The sequence below is a fragment of the Heptranchias perlo genome, chromosome 8 (assembly GCF_035084215.1).
Source record: "Heptranchias perlo isolate sHepPer1 chromosome 8, sHepPer1.hap1, whole genome shotgun sequence".
NCBI lineage: Eukaryota > Metazoa > Chordata > Chondrichthyes > Hexanchiformes > Hexanchidae > Heptranchias > Heptranchias perlo.
Genome location: NC_090332.1, coordinates 53,309,454 through 53,324,449, shown reverse-complemented (window position 1 = coordinate 53,324,449; position 14,996 = coordinate 53,309,454). Strand labels below are relative to the sequence as shown.

General features: G+C 42.5%; 1 protein-coding gene across 11 annotated transcripts in view; it reads right to left on the bottom strand.

Annotated features, from left to right (window-relative positions):
• zdhhc14 (zinc finger DHHC-type palmitoyltransferase 14) overlaps positions 1-14,996 on the bottom strand; it is a 632,056-nt gene that overhangs the window by 329,436 nt on the left and 287,624 nt on the right. For 10 of the 11 annotated variants that reach the window (XR_010963685.1, XM_067989130.1, XM_067989121.1 and 7 more), the window contains 4 exons: positions 14,851-14,988; positions 12,893-12,941; positions 9,935-10,037; positions 5,029-5,138 (listed from right to left, as the gene is read on the bottom strand). Coding sequence is in view for 10 of the 11 variants with exons in the window: in XM_067989130.1 (XP_067845231.1) it covers positions 5,029-5,138; positions 9,935-10,037; positions 12,893-12,941; positions 14,851-14,988 (400 nt within the window). In the remaining variant the exon portion in view is untranslated. Of the gene's footprint in view, positions 1-4,466; positions 4,867-5,028; positions 5,139-9,934; positions 10,038-12,892; positions 12,942-14,850; positions 14,989-14,996 lie in introns of those variants that run through there. The other variant, XM_067989128.1, reaches the window with a different exon arrangement.

The following is a 14,996-nucleotide window of genomic DNA, read 5'->3' as shown; positions in this document are numbered from 1 at the left end:
GAGGGCAGGCAACTGGGACTAGCTTAGTGGTATAAACTGGGCAACATGGACATGTTGGGCCGAAGGGCCTGTTTCCATGTTGTAAAAAAAAAATCTCCCCTTAACCTTCTCTGTTCTAAGGAGAACAACCCCAGCTTCTCCGCTTGCTCCACCTAACTGAAATCCCTCATCCTTGGCACCATTCTAGTAAATCTCTTAAGGCTTTGTCATCCTTCCTCAAGTGCAGTACCCAGAATTGAACATAATACTCCAGCTGAGACCTAACCAGTGTTTTATAAAGGTTTAGCATAACTTCCTTGCTTTTGTACTCTATGCCTCTATTAATAAAGCCCAGGATCCCATATGCTTTTTTAACAGGCTTCTCAACTTGTCCTGTCACCTTCAAAGATTTGTGTATGTGCATCCCCATATCTCTCTGTTCCTGCACCCCCTTTAAAATTGCACCATTTAGTTTATATTGCCTATCCTCATTCTTCCCACCAAAATGTATCACTTCACACTTCTCTGCATTAAATTTCATGTGACCAGACTTTTGAAACATTATAAAGAATCAAAGAATTATAGTTTAATGTAATTTCCTTTTGTTTACTTCAATCCATCTGCTGCCTTTTTTATAGACAATCAGTGAATGCTGATACCATCATCAGAGTACGAACCTGGATGACAGTTTGAGAGAAATGAACACAGGCAATTTAAATTGAAGCACTCTGGATTTAATCTAAGCTTGATGTTGGTTTAGCAGCCCAACATGAGCAGGCCAAGGAACTCCACCAAGCCACAATGCCGATAATATAATTGGCATTCATTTGAACAAAATACCCCGAAAAGTCAGGATATTATTAGAACTAATATTCATAGAAACATAGAAAATAGGAGCAGGAGTAGGTCATTCAGCCCTTCGAGCCTGCTCCACCATTCAATATGATTATGGCTGATCCTCTATCTCAATACCATATTCCCGCTCTCTCCCCATATCCTTTGATGCCTTCTGTGTCTATCTCCTTCTTAAATATATTCAGTGACTTGGCCTCCGCCGCCTTCTGTGGTAGAGAATTCCAGATACACCACCCTCTGAGTGAAGAAATTTCTCCTCATCTCAGTCCTAAATGTCCTACCCCGTATCCTGAGAGTGTGTCCCCTCATTCTAGACCTCCCCATCATCCCTTCATCCAGTCTGACTAGCCCTGTCAGAATTTTATACGTTTCAATGAGATCCCCTCTCATTCTTCTAAACTCTAGTGAATACAGGCCGAGTCAACCCAATCTCTCCTCATACGACAGTCCTGCCATACCAGGAATCAGTCTGGTGAACCTTCGCTGCACTCCCTCTATGGCAAGTATATCCTACTTAGGTAAGGAGAACAAAACTGCACACAATACTCCAGGTGTGGTCTCACCAAGGCCCTGTATAACTGCAGTAAAGACATCCTTGCTCCAGTACTCAAATCCTCTTGCAATGACGGCCATTTCATTTGCCTTCCCAACTGCTTGCTGCTTCCTAAATGTTTACTTTCAGTGATTGATATGCAAGGACACCCAGGTCTCTTTGTACATCAACATTTCCCAATCTATCACCATTCTGTTTTTCCTACCCAAGTGGATAACTTCACATTTATCCACGTTATACTGCATCTGCCATGTATTTGCCCACTCACTCAACTTGTCTAAATCGCCTCGAAGTCTCTTTGCATCCTCCTCACAACTCACAATCCCACCTAGTTTTGTGACGTCAGCAAACTTGGAAATATTACATTTGGTTCCCTCATCCAAACCATTGATATATATTGTGAATAGCTAGGGCCCAAGCACTGATCCCTGAGGTACCCCAATAGTCACCGCCTGCCACCGCGAAAAAGACCCATTTATTCCTGCTCTCTGTTTTTTTTTTCCTTCGTTCATGGGATGTGGGCGTCACTGGCGAGGCCAGCATTTATTGCCCATCCCTAATTGCCCTTCAGAAGGTGGTGGACCCAGCGACGATGAAGGAACGGCGATATATTTCCAAGTAGGGATGGTGTGTGACTTAGAGGGGAACGTGCAGGTGGTGTTGTTCCCATGTGCCTGATGCTCTTGTCCTTCTAGGTGGTAGAGGTTGCAGGTTTGGGAGGTGCTGTCGAAGAAGCCTTGGCGAGTTGCTGCAGTACATCGGGTGGATGGTACACACTGCAGCCACAGTGCGTCGGTGGTGGAGGGAGTGAATGTTTAGGGTGGTGGATGGGGTGCCAATCAAGCGGGTTGCTTTGTCCTGGATGGTGTCGAGCTTCTTGAGTGTTGTTGGAGCTGAACTCATCCAGGCAAGTGGAGAGTATTCCATCACACTCCTGACTTGTGCCTTGTAGATGTTGGAAAGGCTTTGGGGAGTCAGGAGGTGAGTCACTCGCCGTAGAATACCCAGCCTCTGACCTGCTCTTGTAACCACAGTATTTATGTGTCCAGTTAAGTTTCTGGTCAATCGTGACCCCCAGGATGTTGATGGTGGGGGATTCGGCAATGAATGTCAAGGGGAGGTGGTTAGACTCTCTCTTGTTGGAAATGGTCATTGCCTGGCACTTGTCTGGCACGAATGTTACTTGCCACAGCCCAAGCCTGAATGTTGTCCAGGTCTTGCTGCATGCGGGCACGGACTGCTTCATTATCTGAGGCGAATGGAACTGAACACTGTGCAATCATCAGCCAACATCCCCATTTCTGACCTTATGATGGAGGGAAGGTCATTGATGAAGCAGCTGAAGATGGTTCGGCCTAGGACACTGTCCTGAGGAACTCCTGCAGCAATGTCCTGGGGCTGAGATGATTGGCCTCCAACAACCACTACCATCTTCCATTATGACTCCAGCCAGTGAAGGGTTTTCCCCCTGATTCCCATTGACTTCAATTTTACAAGGGCTCCTTGGTGCCACACTCGGTCAAATGCTGCCTTGATGTCAAGGGCAGTCACTCTCACCTCACCACACGTCTGGAATTCAGCTCTTTTGTCCATGTTTGGACCAAGGCTGTAATGAGGTCTGGAGCCGAGTGGTCCTGGCGGAACCCAAACTGAGCATCGGTGAGCAGGTTATTGGTGAGTAAGTGCCGCTTGATAGCACTGTCGACGAGACCTCCCATCACTTTGCTGATGATTGATAGTAGACTGATCCCCATCAGGTAATTGGCCGGATTGGATTTGTCCTGCTTTTTGTGGACAGGACAAACCAGAACAATTTTCCACATTGTCGGGTAGATGCCAGTGTTGTAGCTGTACTGGAACAGCTTGGGTAGAGGCGCAGCTAGTTCTGGAGTACAAGTCTTCAGCACTACAGCCAGGATGTTGTCGGGGCCCACAGCCTTTGCTGTATCCAGTGCACTCAGCCGTTTCTTGATATCAAGTGGAGTGAATCGAATTGGCTGAAGACTGGCTTCTGTGATGGTGGGGGTATCGGGAGGAGGCCGAGATGGATCATCCACTCGGCACTTCTGGCTGAAGATGGTTGCAAACGCTTCAGCCTTGTCTTTTGCACTCACGTGCTGGATTCTGCCATCATTGAGGATGGGGATGTTTACAGAGCCTCCTTCTCCCGTTAGTTCTTTAATTGTCCACCACCATTCACAACTGGATGTGGCAGGACTGCAGAGCTTTGATCTGATGTGTTGGTTGTGGAATCGCATAGCTCTGTCTATAGCATGTTGCTTCCGCTATTTAGCATGCATGTAGTCCTGAGTTGTATCTTGAACAGGTTGGTACCTCATTTTTAGGTATGCCTGGTGCTGCTCCTGGCATGCTCTTCTACACTCCTCATTGAACCTGGCTTGTTGGTAATGGTAGTGAGGAATATGCTGGGCCATGAGGTTACAGATTGTGTTAGAATACAATTCTGCTGCTGCTGATGGCCCACAGCGCCTCATGGATGCCCAGTTTTGAGCTGCCAGATCTGTTCTGAATCTATCCCATTTAGCACGGTGATAGTGCCACACAACACGTTGGATGGTGTCCTCAGTGTGAAGACGGAACTTCGGCTCCACGAGGACTGTGCAGTGGTCACTCCTACCAATACTCTCTGTTTCCTGTCTGTTAACCAATTTTCAATCCATGCCAGTATATTACCTCCAATCCCATGTGCTTTAATTTTACACACTAACCTCTTATGTGGGACTTTATCAAAGGCCTTCTGAAAATCCAAATACACCTTATCCACTGGTTCTCCCTTATCTATTTTACCAGTTACATTCTATTCTACCAGTTACATCCCTTATCTATTCTACCAGTTATGTCCAACTCCACCAAGCCACAATGCTGATAACATAATTGACATTAATTTGAACAAAATACCCCGAAAAGTCAGCATAAGGGCAAAACCTTTAAGGATATTATTAGAACTAATAATTCTTTATAACAGTTTGGTTTTTAGGGAGAAGTAAAGTGACATACACTGTTTAAAATTAAAGGAATCTTATGGGTGCCACTGAATGGTGGGATTTTTGATTCACACCTGCAATTTGCCATACTATTGAGTTCCCGATATCAGCTATCATGAGAGAAGGAGTAGAGTGTCAGATAGAGGGCAGGCGATTCCCCATAGGGAGCGGTGGGGAAATCAGGCATTGCTGAGCCTCTCTCTTGCACCTCCTACTGGCTGGTCTTGAAGTGGCACTGACTGGGACGATGTGGCGAGACCCAATTAGGAAAGTAGACAAAATAACTTAAAAACAGTGCGTTACTTCACACACACACATAAAAAAGTAAATAGTCATTGTCAACAGTTTGATTTTAAAAAAAAGATACATACTCTTCAATACTAACAACTGTACTGTAAGTAAATGGTTATTACTAGTCATTGTAATGTGCAAAACATGAAAAATATAATAATTGCACAAACAATTTTTGAATTCATTTAAAGATTTAAAAAAAACATTCTTTGGATAAACTCAACTTTTATCCAAATCAAAGCACAGGGTTAATAAACTAGCTATTTCTTTTGTGTAGACAGGAAAAGAGAAAATGGAAGGAAATCCCTGAACAGTGATTTATTGCCCATCACAATCATTTCCCACCTCGGTGGCAATGGCCCACACAGAGCTGCACAACAATTTGTGAAGATATTCCCATAGCTATATGGATTGTAATTGTCTTTGCTTCTTTTGTTTGACCAGGATCCTTTAATCTGCAAGAACAAAATTAAAATCAATCATAACTGTAGTTCATAGAAACAAAACAATTAACTTTCAAGAACAAAGAGGACTTAAATCACTTAAAAAGGCTTCAAACATTTTTAATTGATGTTCCCTGTAGTTTCAATATTTAATAAACACATGAAAATGATCATTATAAATTAATTAATAAATTACAGCTACTGCTACCTACCATATCAAAGTTAATCCGGTTTGGACAATGTCTTACAGCTCATACAGGTGAATCAGCCAGGACAGAGTATTAACGTTAATACTTCAAAATAATATATATACAAAACTGCAGCTATAACTGTTATAGCAAACAAATGCAGAATAAACACGACCGCTAGTCTTAAAAAGCAAATTTCAAGCACTTTGTGACAATCCTTTGTACTGTTGGAAAATCAACTGATACTTGTAAGATTCTAGCTAATGCCTTATCTTATTAGTTCAGATTCTGCCGAACACCTTGTCTTATTAGTTAATAGTTTTGAGAGTCCAGTATCAGCAACTTTAATACTTTATTAAGAAAGATAAGATTAGCAAATTTTCTGTCCTCTACCATATCATATATCGATACATCAATCATAGTACACATGCAAGTCCTGTGCGTCCACGATACTTGCTTGTAGCCAGCCACTTTCTGGATGGAACTTTGTTGCGTTAAGTTCAAGCTGACCACCTTACACCAGTATACTCTCACTTTTTTTTATTCATTCATGGGATGTGGGCGTCGCTGGCGAGGCCAGCATTTATTGCCCATCCCTAATTGCTCTTGAGAAGGTGGTGGTGAGCCGCCTTCTTAAACCGCTGCAGTCCGTGTGGTGAGGGTTCTCCCACAGTGCTGTTAGGAAGGGAGTTCCAGGATCTTGACCCAGCAACGATGAAGGAACGGCGATATATTTCCAAGTCAGGATGGCGTGTGACTTGGAGGGGAACGTGCAGGTGGTGTTGTTCCCATGTGCCTGCTGCTCTTGTACTTCTAGGTGGTAGAGGTCGCGGGTTTGGGAGGTGCTGTCGAAGAAGCCTTGGCAAGTTGCTGCAGTGCATCCTTTGGATGGTACTCACTGCAGCCACTGTTCACCGGTAGTGAAGGGAGTGAGTGTTTAGGGTGGTGGATGGGGTGCCATTCAAGCGGGATGCTTTGTCCTGGATGGTGTCGAGCTTCTTGAGTGTTGTTGGAGCTGCACTCATCCAGGCAAGTAAAGTATTCCATCACACTCCTGGCTTGTGCCTAATAGATGGTGGAAAGGCTTTGGGGAGTCAGGAGGTAAAGTCACTCACCGCAGAATACACAGCCTCTGACCTGCTCTTGTAGCCACAGTACTTATATGGCTGGTCCAGTTAAGTTTCTGGTCAATGGTGACCCCCAGGATGTTGATGGTGGGGGATTTGGCGATGGTAATGCCTTTGAATGTCAAAGGGAGGTGGTTAGACTCTCTGGTCATTGCCTGGCACTTGTCTGGCACGAATGTTACTTGCCACTTATCAGCCCAAGCCTAGATGTTGTCCAGTTCTTGCTGCATGTGGGCTCGGACTGCTTCATTATTTGAGGGGTTGCGAATGGAACTGAACACTGTGCAATCATCAGCCAACATCCCCATTTCTGACCTTATGATAGAGGGAAGGTCATTGATGAAGCAGCTGAAGATGGTTGGGACTAGGACACTGCTGCAGGAGTTCCTCAGGGCAATGTCCTGGGGCTGAGATGATTGGCCACCATCAACCATTATCATCTTCCTTTGTGCCAGGTATGACTCCAGCCACTGGAGAGTTTTCCCTCTGATTCCCATTGACTTCAATTTTACTAGGGCTCCTTGGGGCCACACTCGGTCAAATGCTGCCTTGATGTCAAGGGCAGTCACTCTCACCTCACCACACGTCTGGAATTCAGCTCTTTTGTCCATGTTTGAACCAGGCTGTAATGAGGTCTGGAGCCGAGTGGTCCTGGCGGAACCCAAACTGAGCATCAGTGAGCAGGTTATTGGTGAGTAAGTGCCGCTTGATAGCACTGTCGACGACACCTTCCATCACTTTGCTGATGATTGAGAGTAGACTGATGGGGCGGTAATTGGCCGGATTGGATTTGTCCTGCTTTTTGCGGACAGGACAAACCTGGGCGATTTTCCACATTGTCGGGTAGATGCCAGTGTTGTAGCTGTACTGGAACAGCTTGGCTAGAGCACAAGTCTTCAGCACTACAGCCGTTTCTTGATATCACGTGGAGTGAATCGAATTGACTGAAGACTGGCTTCTGTGATAGTGGGGATATCGGGAGGAGGCCGAGATGGATCATCCACTCGGCACTTCTGGCTGAAGATGGTTGCAAACGCTTCAGCCTTCTCTTTTGCACTCATGTGCTGGACTCCGCCATCATTGAGGATGGGGATGTTTACAGAGCCTCCTTCTCCCGTTAGTTGTTTAATTGTCCACCACCATTCACAACTGGATGTGGCAGCACTGCAGAGCTTTGATCTGATCCATTGGTGTGGAATCGCTTAGCTCTGTATATAGCATGTTGCTTTCGCTGTTTAGCATGCATGTCGTCCCTGAGTTGTAGCTTCACCAGGTTGGCACCTCATTTTTAGGTATGCCTGGTGCTGCTCCTGGCATGCTTTTCTACACTCCTCATTGAACCAGGGTTGATCCCCTGGCTTGTTGGTAATGGTAGAGCGAGGAATATGCCGGGCCATGAGGTTATAGATTGTGCTGGAATACATTTCTGCTGCTGCTGATGGCCCACAGCAGCTCATGGATGCCCAGTTTTGAGCTGCTGGATCTGTTCTGAATCTATCCCATTTAGCACGGTGGTAGTGCCACAAAAAACGTTGGATGGTATCCTCAGTGCGAAGATGGGATTGCGTCTCCACGAGGACTGCGGTAGTCACTCCTACCAATACTGTCATGGACAGATACAGATGCATCTGCGACAGGTAGATTGGTAAGGACGAGGTCAAGTGAGTTTTTCCCTCGTGTTGGTTTACTCACGCCTGCCGCAGGCCCAGTCTAGCAGCTATGTCCTTCAGGACCCGGCCAGCTAGGTCAGAAGTGGTGCTACCGAGCCGCTCTTGGTGATGGACATTGAAGTCCCCCACCCAGAGTACATTCTGTACCCTTGCTACCCTCAGTGCTTCCTCCAAGTGGTTCAACATGGAGGAGGACTGATTCATCAGCTGAGAGGACGGTACGTGGTAATCAGCAGGAGATTTCCTTGCCCATGTTTGACCTGATGCCATGAGATTTCATGGGGTCCAGAGTCAATGTTGAGGACTCCCAGGGCCACTCCCTCCTGACTGTATATCACTGTACTGCCACCTCTGGTCGGTCTGTCCTGCCGGTGGGACAGGACATACCCAAGGATGGTGATGGAAGAGTCTGGGATGTTGGCTGAAAGGTATGATTCTGTGAGTATGGCTATGTCAGGCTGTTGCTTGACTAGTCTGTGGGACAGCTCTCCCAATTTTGGCACAAGTCCCCAGATGTTAGTGAGGAGGACTTTGCAGGGTCGACAGGCTTGGTTTGCCGTTGTCGTGTCCGGTGCCTAGTGGTCCAATGCAGGGTGGTCCGTCCGGTTTTATTCTTATTATGACTTTTTTAGCGAGATTTTACAACTGAGTGGCTTGCTAGGCCATTTCAGAGGGCAATTAAGAATCAACCACATTGCTGTGGGTTTGGAGTCACATATAGGCTAGACCGGGTAAGGCGGCAGGTTTCCTTCCCTAAAGGACATTAGTGAACCAGATAGGTTTTTACGACAATCCGGTAGTTTCATGGCCACCATTACTGATACTAGTATTTTAATTCCAGATTTTATACACCCTTCCATAACACACCTACTTTTGGTCACAGAATATGATGTAACCATAGCATTATGTGCTATTTTTTTTGTCTGAAAAATGGTAGAAACCAATTTTGTCCAGATCTAATAGACAGTAGGCCTCATCTCTCATCCCTTCAAGGTTGCTTGGTTCAGCACATTTCATTAGGCCACAGCTGGAGCCTGTCTTCCAGGACAGCATTTCAATTGTCTGACTTTAGCCCTTTCATTATCAAAGCCTCAAGCATTCTACTTATCTGTAGCTAGCTTTCTTTTATGTTAGTTCTCATAGTATTAAAATCATTTGTTATAATCTGGTCTATTCTATTATTCATTCTTGATTTTAGCTTGTATTATGGTTAACTATAAATTGTTACTGTTGCCTGGGTAACTGTTTTCTTATCTTAGCTCACCTAGCCTGATTACTCAAGGATGTCTCCTGTGTCAACAGAAATCCGTACTGAGTACAAAAAGCTGCGTGTATCCACTTAGGCTAACTTCATTTACCCATAATGCATACCATATCAGCCATTTTCTGTCAATATATCTTAATAATTCTAAAACCTACAATAGTGAATGATTTACATACTAGCCATGGATAGAAGTACTCACACAGTCTTCTTTACATTTCCTTCCCCCACGTGTCTCCTGAAGCCAGTAATCATCCTGAGGTTTGGATCCTCATTTTAGTAGCCTACTGTTTGGGTCTAGACAGTAAGGTGGGCTTTGTGACCATGGAGACATCATCATAGCTAAAGCTACTTATGCCCTTGCAGACTCCAAGGATGCTGGAAATAACTGTACAATGGTTGGGAGTGGGAGCCCAGGCTAATTTTGCTCTTCCTTGCCCCAGGGCAGTGAGGCTTAGAGTAGCACCCTCATCACATTCCCAGAGGGCACCAACCAACACAGCACAGAACATTAGAGTGCATGCACATTTCTTGAATGTCTGAAATGATCCAAAATACTTACATCTTCATTTGTGGTCTGATTTGAGCTGATCAAATACGTATGAAATCCTGACAGGCCAAGGATTGACCAAACAGAAAAGAAACAAACAACCGCCTCCAGCGCAGTAATAATGGAGTCAAGGAGTGACAATGAAATACGATTGAGAGAGAAAGAAACAAAAAGCGTATACTCTGGAATTTATCCTGATGTATGTGGAGGGTATCATTCTTAAAAAACAACTATGGTAGAAACTACTAAATACAAATGTTGAAAATACATATACAAAATATTAAATGTACTGTCAAGAGAAGGCTTTGAACAAAGATTACACACTTCCCCACAGTGCCATTTAACATTAAGTTGTAGGTCCTTCTGCCATGATACCATCTCATAAACTGCAAATTAAATTGTATTATCATTTTTCTAAAAGGTTTGTTGTACACACACACACACACACACACACACACACAGTAAAATTTACCAAAAATTAGTAGTTACGTTGCCGCTTTGTAAACATTATAACTCACTTAAAAAAATATAATAAAACCCCTTGTACCATTTTTTGACCAAGCGGCTGGACAGACAATTTGCTGCAAGGACACACAAGCTTCAGGGATACATATATTGGGAGCCTGGCTTACTGATTTGCTCCAATCCCTGTAAGAAAACACTTCCCTTCCAGCCCAATTCATAGTATCATATTAGGTACAGCACAGGAGGCCATTCGGCCTCTTTGAAAGAGCTATCCAATTAGTCCCATTCCCTTGCTCTTTCCCCACAGCCCTGTAATTTTTTTCCCTTCAAGTAATTATCTAATTCCCTTTTGAAAGTTACTATTGGATTTGCTTCCACCACCCTTTCAGGCAGTGCATTCCAGATTATTACAACTCGTTGCATAAAAAAATGTTTCCACATGTCCCCTCTGGCTCTTTTGCCTATCACCTTAAATCTGTATCCTCTGGTTACTAACCCTTCTGCCATTGGAAACAGTTTCTCTTTATTTACAAATCTAGTAAATCTCTTCTGCACCCTCTCTGGCTGAGATCAGAAGGTCATCACACAGAGAACTAAAGGAGTGAACAGGCATCCTATTACAACACGGTGCAGCATCTTAGTACATCAATTCATTGTGCCTACAAGTCTCCTGCTAATTCACTTTCAATCTCTAATGGTGGGACCTGCTTTGGTTACTTCTAAAAAAAAATCTGGAAACATACTACCATTTCCGAATGTTAATAGTGGGTTCTGGAGTTCAGGTATGGTAAATGCAAACTGAAAAAAAACCCTGGATTAGGCTGTCGGATGCATGTTAATCTTGCAGTGCCCAAAACGGCCATATGATGGTATTGAAGCAGGCTGAGAGACAGCTGCTGCTACTTCTGACAGTTAATCCTTTGATAGCAGTTACAATAGGTACTTCAGTTAGTGAAATAATATCACCTACGAAATTCAAAAATGAACTTAAGAAGTAGGAAATTATCACTGTCACTGCTGGAGAAAACTTCAAAATGAAATAAAAACTGTAAGCAGCACATCTTGAATTTTCATCAGAGCTCAGTTGTGTTCTGTTTTCAGTTTGAAAATGTCTTTGCTGGTATCATTTCACAGACTTGTACACCCATCGTACACTGCCATTAGAGTCGTCTTGTTAGAAAAGCCTAAGGATTAGTTCATCACTGGTTTAAACTTTAATCTTAAATATCTAGTGTTGTTGGAATTTTTTGTTTGGAGGAATGATAATTCTGCTTTAAAAACATACATTCCCAAGAAAGCAGCCCAACTTCATCTACCATTTTATTTTTTTCTAAAATAATCACCTTAGACAACTCAACAGCAGGAGTTTCATTAAAAGATTTATTTAATGATCTTTAGCTAGATTTTGCTGTGAAAATAAAGGTGAGACTAACCACGCTCACCGTTATTTGTGTGCAAATCGTATAACAACTTCAGCGAGCGGACATGCGCAGATAAATGTGAAAATCAAGACTTTGCTGTCCAAGATGCTTCCATAAGCTACGCGAAAAAGGCATCTCGTGTATGGCTCCTCATTCAAATGTATTGAACGTCATGAAGTTCCTGTAATGACGTCATAGAAACAGACTAAACTCGCCACATAAAGTTAGAGCTTATGCATTCCAGTCTTTTAACAGTGTGGTAAGTCTTAATTACTGCCAAACAACCTTTCTGGCACTGAAAACTAACTTTTACAAGCATGGAGTCTCATTCCTTCAGCTTTTAATTATTGTTGGAGATTTTTTCAAAAATTAAATACTTTTTTTAACCTTTTCTTTCTGTCTCTTTTATCTCTCAATCCAATTGTTCTTTCCCTCTCTTTATTTCACTTTCTGTATATGATTTGACTCTAAATCACCCTCCTTCTCCATCATTCTTGTGTTCCTTTCTCAATCCTTAAATCTTATCGGTTAAGGAGATAGACTATTGGTCCCGCCATTCACTAAGGTCCCAGATGTCCTGCTGCCCTCGCTGCGCCCATCATCAGCTTGCACTTCCAGTAAGTTGTGGCGCAAAATATTTTTGAGCTGAAGGGTGCAGGAAAAAGTCTAATAGTGTGAGTTGCGAAATGCCCTGCTCCAGCAAGATTTGGCCTGTGCAAAATTCTATATTGACCCTAAAAAAAGGCTAATTTTAGTGTTTTAGTACATCATGGGTACATCTATGTTACACAGTAAATCTCATGTTCTTATTGAAAATTTGAAAATTGTTTTGAAAACAGGAAAAAGTAAAACTATTAATCGTGTACATTTTTAGTATTACATGTAACTTAGGAATAAATAAAATGTTTATCATCTTCAGAATTGATAATATTCAGCAAACAAAATAATAAAATAAGTATCCATTAATCAATTGGATAGCATCTCACTGGGGAAATGCACTTGGCACCAAACATCACTACATTCGCTGAAAGAACAGTAAACCCTACTCCTCAATATTTTTTTCAAATATAACAGTAAAGGATATCTTGCAGGACTGTCCTTTAGTGCAGTTAGAAATCCTGTCTTCTGAGATCCTACATAAAATTGTTCAAATATGTGTTAGGTTAAAACAAAATCAAAACTTAATTCATAAAGCTACAGATCAGGGCAACAGGTCCATAATTATTTTATCGGAGTACAAACATTACAGTAAAATTAACAAGTATTAATCAGGAAGCTCACATGTTCTATCCTATATACTACTCTATGGAGCAGATGTTCTTTCAGACAAACTATAACTTACAGCAAAGGTGTCCAAGCTTTTGTCTGCATGGAAACCTCATTTAAATCAATGCTCCCATTAATCTGCATATATTTCAAGTTGCTGGTATGAACTGACCTTGGTTTTATGATGTAGGATTTATCCACCAACGAGGCTTTAAAAACAGCCCTTTTCAAACAGGACAAACCAGCAAATAAAAAATGCAAGCGCATATAGACTTGAGTTGCCTGAGCTTTCAGGGCCAGACTGCCTGGGCTTGGGGTTCGCCCCTAACTTATGGGACTTCTCAGTCCTCTTCTCCAGTTTGCAGACTCAAGTTCCAGAACTCCATTTGAAACCCAACACATTTAGCATTAAAGAATTCTGGGATGTTTGCAGATCGTAATATCAGTTGCTGCCTGTGTAATGAAAACAATGGGTAATGAATCTCGACATGGTGATAAAGCTGGCAGTGAAATTCCTACCCAGGTAATTTAGCAGTAATTTAACCAAAGAATATTTATTTTAACACTATTTATTTAAATAACCAGTAAGATTCTATGATTCTATTTTGGACAGTTACATGGGTAAGATGGGTATAGAGGGATATGGGCCAAGTGCAGGCAATTGGGACTAGCTTAGTGGTATAAACTGGGCGACATGGACATGTTGGGCCGAAGGGCCTGTTTCCATGTTGTAACTTCTATGATTCTATGATAAGACTAAAAATGCCACAGGATGTTATGGGGAAAAAAGTGAATACCTTGCTGTGTAAGTTCTCAGGCAGATCAGAAGAGCTGATTGCAAACAGGAATCCAACATGGGTCAAAAAAAATCAGTTTGTTTGGGTTACAATTAAAATTGAAGTCTGTTTGGGCTGGGTTACAATTAAAATTGTAATCAATTTGGGTTACAATTAAAACTGAAGTCTGATGGGTTACAATTAAAACTGTAATCTGTTTGGGTTTCAATTAAAATACTCAGGGGACTGGGTTAGACAGTGGCCTTTCATTTCCAGGACTGGGTTCAAATCTAGTCCTGACTGATGGATAAGAGTCCCCTGTTTGCTGATTGTGTCCTTTATGAAGTGAATTTAGACTGTCTTAATCCAATTCTTGAAGTGCATGTGCCCACGGCACAAAACTGCCTGTACTTTGCTATCAATTTGCTTATATCACTCAAGAGGCCACAAGATGGCTGATGTGAGAAATAAAAACTGCCACTTTGAGAGTACGGGATGCTCTTTTACCTGATGAGCACAAAAATTTACATGCAAAATTTATAAAATATGCAGTCACGCAATTACAATCACATTCAGTTCAAAGATCCTGTGACACAATGAGGAGCTAAGCGTAACTTTTTCAAATTAGAACAAACATTAAACTCTCTTGCATTCATGTTAAATACTACTTTTTTCTCCATCGAATAAATATTAGTCCACCATTAAACTTTTTCTTAGGAAAAAGGTCACATTCATTTTGGTTGAAAATGTTCCAGAAGAAACAGCTGCTTCAATGGTGTCTGTGAACTTATGATCCATATACCTTTTTATTTTCACTGACATTTACAGTCCTGATCTCAAGCCCTGAAACTGAAAATATTCCAGGTATATGGGTCCACAAATCAATCCAACTGCAGTCAAACCCAAGGCAGTTTTCACTGCATCAGACTGTGCAATTGGCTTCATTTTGGAATATGAGGATGTTGCAACAGCAAATGTTCTAACCTAAAACAGTACTTACGGAGAATGACATGTGTGATGACGAAAGCGAAGATGAAGACTGTCAGAAATGACAGTGACAAAATAAACATGTAAAAAAATCTGTAGTTCCTTTTTCCCACGCAGTTGCCTACCCAGGGGCAGTGGTGATCAAATCGTTCTGGAGGA